The 10,340-nt window shown below is 32.9% G+C and overlaps 2 protein-coding genes across 2 annotated transcripts; one reads left to right on the forward strand and one right to left on the reverse strand.

Annotated features, from left to right (window-relative positions):
* The first annotated feature begins 416 nt into the window (after window positions 1–416).
* LOC105831913 (peroxisomal membrane protein 11B) lies at window positions 417–2,528 on the forward strand. The gene is made up of 3 exons (XM_012672382.3): window positions 417–888; window positions 1,631–1,746; window positions 1,824–2,528. The coding sequence occupies exons 1-3, from the start codon at window positions 833–835 to the stop codon at window positions 2,312–2,314; spliced, it is 663 nt and encodes a 220-aa protein (XP_012527836.1). The 5' UTR covers window positions 417–832; the 3' UTR covers window positions 2,315–2,528.
* A 262-nt stretch (window positions 2,529–2,790) lies between these two features.
* On the reverse strand, window positions 2,791–5,373 carry LOC105830219 (the record flags this gene model as incomplete). Its single annotated transcript, XM_012669418.3, is given in 3 exon segments — window positions 2,791–3,009; window positions 3,151–3,324; window positions 4,943–5,373. Coding segments are annotated over 3 exon segments (450 nt in total). The 3' UTR covers window positions 2,791–2,860.
* Window positions 5,374–10,340: the final 4,967 nt, after the last annotated feature.

Below are 10,340 nucleotides of genomic sequence, written 5' to 3' on the forward strand. Positions count from 1 at the left end.
AAAATTGAAAAGTTAAAATGTAGGATTCGGACTTACAAATGTACTAGATTGTACTAAATTTAAACAAATTTTTAATATAATTGTAAAAAAAATATAAATACATGTTAAAATTGGATTTATTTTTAACAAAATGTTATGAACTGTGTCAACTAAAATTTTAAGGTTGAAAAATTTATATAAGATTTACATAAGATTTGATTTCTCTGCATACAAGATGTGGAATCGGTTTGCAGCGGGTTACACATTTTCGACTGCTTGTTCTTTGGCCTGTTCTTTTTAGCTGCACTGATGCACTGGTGCAATAAGTTAAATGGTCTGTTCTTTCTAGCTGCACTGTTGCACCGGTGCAATAAGTTAAAGTAAGACAAGTATATTTTTTCTCATTCCAACTTATTGCACCAGTGCAACAGTGCAGCTAGAAAGAACAGACCAAAAGTGTGACAAATATATTTTTTCTCATTCTAACTTGTTACAGCAGTGCAACTAAAAAATTTCATCTAAAGTATGCAGAGTCCAATTAAGAATTAACTGTTGTTAGCTAGTAATAATGACAAGCGATCATCGTGAAAGATATAACGCACTTACGGCAAATGTGTGAAACGTAAAGCGACAAGTTTGCTTGGGATTTGTTTCGTAAGACTGCGTTTAAACTTTAGTTTTTAATACACGAAAGATTTATTTCGGAAATTCAACTGGGGAATTTAAAGAAAAAGAAGAAGAAAGATTTTATAGTGTCTATTAAAAATATTTACCATTTAATTTTTGCTAGTTTGGTTAACTTACACAATTTCAAGTTAAAGTAAGATAAAACGCAAGATTTTTTTCGGAAGACATGGATATTGTTATAAAATTGAACGAACAAACGGCAGGAAGAGACAAAATAATAAGGTATATTTTTATTATAATAATTTCTAGTAAAGTTTCTTTGTAATATTCGATGATGAAACTTCGTTTCTTCGTATTTACTGCACAAATGTATGTTCCAATTATGTATGTTTAATAATTGTAATTAAGATTAATATAATTTCTTTTTTCAACTGAAATTTTTATGTACTACTCACGACTTTAATTTCCAGTGATATCTTCTCTGATAAATTTAAAATTAATATTTTTTTTATTCAGGAAGTTTATACCATTGTTTTCAATATTGTATATCTTTGAGACTAAACATCTCTCAAATTAAAAATTTTACTAAAATTTATTTAAAATTAAACAAAGAAAACATTTTGTTCTTTACATATTTTTTTAAAGATTATGTTGTGAAAAGCATTTGTCTATTTCTCTATCATTTAAATCCAGTAATGTATCTTAACGCTTTTATTAACAAAAACTTGAAATTAAGATTGGAGAAAATCTGTTATTTAAAGTTAGGAATTACTAAACATAATAGGCTGGTATTCATGGTTGAATCTTATTTAAAGATCGTCTCAAGCAATGTCTTAAGATGCTAATACGGCTCTGTGATTGGCTGATGGCATCTTAAGATACTTACTTAAGACTCATCTTAAGACAGTACTTAAGATGATCTTAAATATAAGTTCAGACTATGAATACCAGGGAATTACAGGGAATTATTGAGCATTATTTATGTATTCTTAGAACAAGTGATATAAAAGATTATTTCTTACAGATTGCTTCAATATGGGAGTCGAGCGTATTGGTACTACGCACAAAATGGGCACAGCACAAGATATTCTGCAGAAATTTTGAGAAGTTTGGAATTCACTTTTAGTTCATTTCGAAAACGTAAGAAACTTTTTAATTTATAAATATTTTTTTTATAACTGACAATGTTATTAATTTTTTAATTTTTTTTTCCCTAGTATTGCGCTTTGGAAGATGCTTAGATAGCTTGTATTTTGCCCTAAAAATTATCAAGTATCCAGATCCTATGGTGAGAATAACATTAATCATGGCAAAGATGGCAAATGCTTTGTACTTACTGGCAGATCATTTGATCTGGATTGGCAGAGTAGGAATTGTGCGAGTCGATTTAGAAAAGTGGAATAAAGTTGCTAACAAATATTGGTTACTAACAATCATTATGAGTTTAACGAGAGATATTTATGAAATTCTTAAGATTTCGAAACATGAGAAGAATGCATTTAAGCAACGTTATACATTATCTTGCCTAAAAAATCATAAGGAAATAATGATGGATACTGTGAAAAATGTATGTGATTTGTTCATTCCATTAACAGTATTGGGCGTCACAAAATGTACTCCAGGTACAATAGGTTTACTTGGAATAATTTCTTCGCTGATTGGTTTATATACAATAATTGATCCACTTTATAAGTTGTCTCCATCCTAGGATAAGACATTTTATCAAATTTGCTCATATGATATATTGTGTACTCAATTTGATATATGTACGTTAAATCATTTATATATGTACATATATAATATGCGATTGAAGGTTATTTATAAGTGTACATAGGGACAGAGGCAATATTCTTATATGTACTAAAATGTTATGTAATTTTATAATTACTTATTAAATGAGAAAATAAATGAGGTTTATATAACATTTGCCTTTTTTTAAAGAGATATATTTACGTTATAAAAATTTACTTAATAAAAGTTTATATCAAACCTGTCCAAGTTTCACTTATCGAGTAACTGAATACCTATATATATATATATATATATATATATATATATATATATATATATATATTCATCAAAAAGCACTATGACTTGTCTACGTTCATTCACTTAAACTTTTTTATGATTTAATAAGTTGACAAAAAAGTACAAATGTTACTAGTAAATAAAAACATGAATAGGTTTGGTCTGTACATTAATTATATTATGTAAAAAAGCAATATCATTTTATATAAAATATAAATGTCATGTTTTAAGCGCTATCTGTGAGTATAGGTGATGCTCCTTCTTGGACCAATAGTTCATATTTGTTTGAGTAGTACATTAACGTAATACCCCATTTTCCACAGCTCATAGACCATGCCGCTGATATGATAGTGCTCTCAGAAATAGGTTGAATGGCTATAATATTAAATTCTTATATATTAAATGAATGTTATAATTTTATAATCAAATTAAAATTGTAGTTATATAGAAAATAAATATCTATAGTTAAAAAAAATAAGTTTACATAAAAAGTATCTAATATTATGTTGTGCTTACGAATTTTGTAATAAAACGTAAGAAACAGGTACCAAATTAATGCAGTAACGCCAGTTACAGCACTTACAAAGCCCACAACATTTAAATTTCGTAATGTAATTCTAGTATGCCATCTTTCCAAAGTTTCCTTGCCTTTTATCCAATGCAAATGAAAACAGACTCCAGCTAAGGCACCTATAGGTATTTCGATATTGATTTTTAAAATTGTAAGATACTCGTAAGTGCTCTTTACTGTAATCATATGGAACTATGCAGTAAGGTACTTATGTAACAAAAAAAACATATAAATACTTCTTTTGCATCATGTATGATGAAAGATAAAATTTTTTAAGTTTAATTCAATAACATACTGAGACTTTTCTTATATATATATGTATGTATATGTGTGTGTGTGTGTGTGTGTGTGTGTGTGTGTGTGTAAATAGATATGTTAATAGATTCTTTACTCTACAAAAAACATTATCATATGTGTAGTGAAAAGGGAGCTGTATACTGCACAGAATATAAGATACTATATAGAATATAAGGAACTATATAGAATATATGTATAGAATTATAAAAATTAATAAAATAATTATTGAAAAATACCTCACAGAAATTTAACAAAACAACAGTATTATGACTAATATTGAATTTATCCTGAGGAATTCATGTCTTGGAGGATGTATTATTAAGAAATATATTTATATATATTTATGCAATAAATCTGTATATATTATCTGTGCTCAAATGAGAACTATGAAAATTATGTTTTATGATACAGACTCAATAAAAATTATACATTTTGTGTCACCTTTTATGTTCACGTTATTTATATTGTATGTTATTACACATGAAAAGCATATGTCTTTCACAATTTAATCTTACACTTGCTTCACACTGTTGACATTTAATGTTTGTGAATAATTTTTCCTTCAATAAGAAAATCTATTGAATTATTACAATCCTCAACAAGACTTAAAAATTTGTATGCATAGTTGCACGATGAAAGTTTCCAACAAAATCTGTGAATCGCACTGTTGACAAAATATCCATGATTTGTTAGCACTTAAAAGGTCATGAACAAACTAGTCAAGTATACAAAAACACTTCATTGTTTTAATATCAGTTTATAATGTACATGTATCAAAATTTTTAAACTTAATTTATATTTCTGAAACTAATGCTGCTTCTCATACAATTTTTATGGCGGGGTTACTCAGAATACTTTCCCCTATGACATATTTAATTAAAAACAAAATTGATGAGATGTGACTTTTTCTATATTTAACAAAAATGTGTTTAATAATAAATTTCAGGAAATTTTGAAAAAAAAATTTATATTAAAATTATTTAAATATGTAGTATAACACAAAAATTGTTTTTTCTTTCTGGCATTACCTTACAATAATACTTAATATGGTTACAGAAAGATGTTTGGAGCTTTGAAAGAACAATCTACTCAGTCATATTAATTCACTTGTACATAATTAACAGTGCATAAAAAGAATAACATTATAATTATATAGTTATAATTTTATTATTGAAAGTAACAGTAAAATATTAAATCAATCAAAACATCTACAGATAAGAGAAACGTTTTACGTTTATATTTTACACATTAATATTCAATATTTTGCTATTTACAAAAAATTATGAAAACATTAAGTAAATAGAAGTGCATCAAGAAAACATCAAGCTGCAATTAGAAAAATATTGTAATTTATAAAATTGCAACATAATGTTGATATTTTAATTCAACTTTAATCTAAATCTTAATCATAACGCTTTTTAATCACGTAGTATCGCTAACCTGTTAATATTGACCAAAATCCAATATCATGATTCCCATAAATGATGAACAAGACAAAAAACGCAGATACACCAATCAATATACCCAAGGCACTAATTAATAAATGTACAAGAACGTCACGTAACATTTTTTTTCGAATGTGTTATTTTGTAACAATATTACGTTCCGTTCTATTAATAGTTCTCGTTTCTCCAGAGGAATGTATGGGACGATACAACCATGAAGTAGGATTCCTTTTTAACCTCTTCCACACGCAAGCTACAGAAAATTTTTTTTTTGTAACATTTTGTAAACAAATGTTAAAATATAAGAAAATTAAAAATGAATAATAAGGCGATAAATCGCATCAGCACGTATAAAAATTTGATCAGTGCGAAACAGGTGTGTTCTTAGTAGCTGTTGTCAAAATCTGTAGATGAACGACGGGAGGGAAAGGAAGGGTTCGTGCTTTTATATAGCAACAAAAAATCTGAAACATCTCTTTAAACGTGTCTCATTATTCTTCGCAACCCTTCGTCGATCTCTCTCGTCCTGCATCTTTTGGAAATTTTTTTTTTATTTTTTAAAGTTTTATAAATTGGAGAAAAATGTTTCGTCTCGCAACGTCGACTCTTATCTCATCGTCGCACGGGTCTCGTCCAGAGTTAAGGCCATCGCACATGAATTTCCGTAAGCATAAGCATAAGACGTAAACATATTTGACATTTATCAGTAAAATCTTATTTCTCTAGATCTTTTTATATTAATTAGTTCTACACATCACTTTTTTATCCATCATATAACTAGTAGTAAGATTAAAGTTACTAGATATATTGTATTTACATTTTTCACTTTTAACCACCTCGCGTGAAGGTTAATAATTTCCATGAAAATTGACACTATTTTTAAGCAAATTGAAAGTTTACATGAAATATTTTACGTTTGAAGAATTCATGCTGACGGTTAACTAAATTTAACCTAACTTTACAATCATTTGTTATATTTAATTGTATTATATATTATTATATTACATTATAACTATAAATTTTGGTTGCTTGATACTTATTAATATATTATTCATTACATTTTATATATTGGAGTTACATTTTTATATTAATAATTTGTATAATAGAAATACTACTTTTCATTTTTCCCTTTTTCACATTTTACTTTTCATTTACCTACCAGTGAAAAGTGACAAAGATTCATGATCGCTGCCAAGGTGTGCTCGTTCTCGAAACGAATTTTGTACAGTTCTGCGCAAATGCCAGATGCGGCCATATTTAAATGCATAAGAAATTCGATTGGTTAAATTTCATATACATTTTGCTTATGGACCAATCAATTTGCTTATATACGTACGTTATGCGTTATGCAAAAGTGTGTGCGGGGGCCTTAAAAGTTATAAATAATCAAGGGGCATATTTATATTTGTAACAAATATAAATATATTTGTTACAACGCACAAAATTTGTTACATAGGGGGGACTTGGCGGATGGACTGGGCGCCAGGGCGAGGGCGTATTGGAATTCAAGTCCCCCCTATTACATAGGGGGGACTTGAATTCAGATACGCCCTCGCCATGGCGCCCAGTCCATCCGCCAAGGCGCCATGGCGAGGGCGTATTGGAATTCAAGTCCCCCCTATGTAATAGGGGGGACTTGAATTCAGATACGCCCTCGCCATGGCGCCCAGTCCATCCGCCAAGACGCCATGGCGAGGGCGTATTGGAATTCAAGTCCCCCCTATGTAATAGGGGGGACTTCAATTCTGAATACGTCTTAGAGCCTTTACTAATACCACAGTCCTATATGTTTTTATTTGCTGTTTGACAATATGATAAAATCGTATATGACGGAATTAATATGGTTTTATTAGTGATTAATTACTGGCGTTAACTGTAATTCTTTTTTATTGACGATTTCACCTCAAATGACGTATTGACGTTTTGTGCATGACATCTTGCTATCTATAACTATTAATCATTATTTTAAGATTGGTTAATAAATAACATTATTAAAATTAATATAATTAATACTATCAATATTTTAGAATCATCCCAGACAGCACATAATATTTACGATAAATATTAATATTTATTAATATTTATTTTTCAAAATAATATATAAATATTTTATACATATTTTATATACACAAAAAAAATTTTTATTCAACATATTATTAAGATATACACTAAATATTTTATATATTTATGGTAAATAAAGAATAAAAATTTTTATATGTAACACTTCTCAAAAAAAATTATGCTGTCACTAAATTTTGGCCAAAAATTGACAAAATTCGAACAAGTATAACTCAGCGAAAAATCATCGAAGAAATTTAGTGATGCCATATTTTTTGATTAGTGTATTTTGTAAATATTTATAAATATTTTGCTAAAGGGGTGGCGATGAAAATAAAGTAGAGTCGCTCGTTATCTTATTACATATACACTTGCTGCACGACGGCAGTTTCTTTATTGTTATGTGTGTTTGTATATGCGTTATACAATAATCTCTAAATGCTAATAAACACAGACAACCTTGAAACCGACCTCCAGGGGCGACCTGGACACCACGCCACCCGTGACAGGCCCAGAGGGATCCGGACAACCCAAAAAATTCAAGGCGATTGAGACCAAGGCCAAGGAGACCGAGGGGAAAAAAGTCTTGACCCTGAGGCTGGGAGATCGACGGAGGCAGCACAACCAGCCGCGGATCGGAATTAGAGTTACCGCGTGGTCGCGAATTGCGTCGCGAACATAAATAGCGCAAAACATTTCTCATTAGCATTAAGAGTGTGTTATAAATATATATATCTAGTCTTAAGTTTACAGCGTGAATTTTATAATATTCCCTTTTACTTCTCATATATATATATATTGTTTTTTATTAGTATTGTGTGGATTAAAAATATACTTACTTTATATTTAATATTTTATCAAATAATCCGAATTATATGTTATTTAGCCTTTCATGTTAAATTTTATAGTTTTATTAAATTACATACTTACCTTTCATATTACATTTTATATTGTGAAAATAATTCCACATAGTTCATTCAGCACCTTAAGTGCAAGCAAAATTAAAGTTTCGTTCATAGTAAGTTTTTTTTTGCATTAAGCTATGACATGGCCAAATATCATACGTGTTATGCTATGCGTAGCATGTTTTTTAGTTTCATTATATTATTTAATCCTAGTTTTAATTAGTTTGAAAAACCATAACAATGTGGGAAGCACAACTAGTGTGTTATCTCACAGTTTTATATAATATAATTATTTTAAGGTTAAATATCTCCTTCTTAGTGTCATATGCGTACAGCCTACATTTCTTAGTATCATGGCTGTGATAATTGTAATTTTAAGTTTAGAATTGATAGAATGTGTGGATTGCACTTTAAGTGCAATCTGCACCCGAAACTGCACTTTCGAGTGCAATCCCCATGAAAGTAGAGGGGATACATTAGGCTGGAGGGGGCAACTCAGCGAGATGCCCGCAGCGCAGCGACGCCGCGCAACAAGGAGTGGGGCGAGAAGCGAGTCCCGCGCCCGGGGAAAACCGACGCCACGCTCGGTTGGCGCGACCCGACGGGAGGGGGAAGCCCGAGCGCTCCCAGCGGCGAAAGCGCACAGGATTGGCGAATCCCGACAAGAGGGGGTAGCGTTCCTTCAGCTAGTATATAAGCGGGCGTTGAGAGCTCTCGAGAGCTTTTCGCGCGCCGGATCTTTCAGCAATAACAACGCGGACATCCGAATAAGAGTTTTCGCGCGCTATTAGTATCCGACAGCCTAAGTCACGGTAAGCGAGATACGTGACAACGCGAGTGCGTAAGTTCCGTGCTGTGCACGTTAAAGCGGCGTGTTTCGCGCGTTCGGCATAACCATCTCTTCGTTAAGAGAGTTCGTGTGTGCGTGCGCCGGTGATAACAATCACCTTTAATCAACCGAATGCGAGTAGGTTGACTCTTCCCGAAAAAGATAAGTGCGTTTACTCGTTTGTGAACAAGCGCCGCGTTCGGGATAAGTGTGACACAAGTGACACCAAGCTTATTAATAAAGCATACTGTTTGTTATTTGTTACCAGAACTATAAGTGTCATCTCTCACTTACCTGCATATCAGACAGAGTGTCCGTTTCTGAGTCCGTGTGATTCCTGGCAACCTGAAATATAGAAATCCTATAAAAAACGGGACCGCGGGTAAACCTGAAAATAAAATACATACTTACCTGGCGAAGTTCCTGTGGGACATCCAAGGCAATCCTGGGGACGATCCTGAGACGACGGCGGCACCTGAAAGAAAAAGAGAAAGAATTAGTAATAAGTTCGTTCGAAGTTCGTGTGTTGTGAATTTCCTCTGGGATTTACTCAAGCTAGTGGTAGCCGTCCTTCCGACGGAAGCAACACCGAACGTGCGTTCCGGCGTTCCTGAGCAGAGCGACGATCCCGGAACATTACACCTTGCCTCTTGATAAAGATAAAGAGGCTGGCGACTGTGAAAACCTGCAACAAAAGGTTTGTGAGTCTTTACTTGTCCGAATTCGTGAGTCACGTCATTCGGTAATCCGGTCACAACCTAACCTAACTTTAACTCGGTTAGGATTGCCAATCAAACCGCAACCGCCATATTAAAAATACCCAGAGTCGAAACCTAACTTCAAAGAGGGGGGGTTAGGTCTCCAAAAGTCAAAGTCGAATATTAAAAAAAGGGTTAGGCCTCAAAAGGGGTTAGGTCTGGAAAAGGTTATGTCTAAAAAACAGCGGAATATTAAAAAAGGTTAGGGTTAGGGTTAGGGTTAGGGTTAGGGTTAGGGTTAGGGTTAGGGTTAGGGTTAGGGTTAGGTTAGGTTAGGTTGTGACCGGATAACCGATAGGCACGAGTCGAGATCAAGATAAATGGGAACTCACCAAAGACTTTGTGCAAGTCGTCACAGCCGCCAGCCCCTTTATCTCCACCAAGAGGCAAGGATTCAGCTTCCAGGATCGTCGCTCAGCTCTGCTACTCTGGAAGCTCTGCGTCGTCGGATGTGCCGGAAGAACGAACAAGAAAAGTGGAACGCCTTCACTTGCCGTCGCACAAAACCCACAACGCTGATTTCGCGATTATCACTAATCACTTATTTTCTTTCTGTTTCAGGTGCTGCCGTCAACGTCAGGATGTCCTCCCAGGTCGCCGTCAATCCCACAGGATCTTCACCAGGTAAGTCTAATTTTAGGGGGTGTTTTACCAGTGGCCCCGTTGGTTTCCAGGATCGTCTCAGCTCAGCTCGCCAGGAATCCGTCACGCTTCAGGAATCGCACGCACGTCGGAAAGAGAGGTGAGCGAATAAACTCAACACAGTGTGTTTATTAATAACAACAAAACAAAGGTTTATTCAACTCTGATATTTTTGTTCACAGGAACCCGTCCGCGCCGCTT

This window comes from Monomorium pharaonis, chromosome 4 (genome assembly GCF_013373865.1).
Source record: "Monomorium pharaonis isolate MP-MQ-018 chromosome 4, ASM1337386v2, whole genome shotgun sequence".
In the NCBI taxonomy this organism is placed as follows: domain Eukaryota; kingdom Metazoa; phylum Arthropoda; class Insecta; order Hymenoptera; family Formicidae; genus Monomorium; species Monomorium pharaonis.

Coding starts and splice junctions, on each gene's coding strand:
- LOC105831913 (XM_012672382.3), top strand. CDS start 833: ATGGATATTGTTATAAAATTGAACGAACAAACGGCAGGAAGAGACAAA. Junction 889..1,630: donor GGAAGAGACAAAATAATAAG/GTATATTTTTAT, acceptor TATTTCTTACAG/ATTGCTTCAATATGGGAGTC. Junction 1,747..1,823: donor TTTTAGTTCATTTCGAAAAC/GTAAGAAACTTT, acceptor TTTTTTCCCTAG/TATTGCGCTTTGGAAGATGC.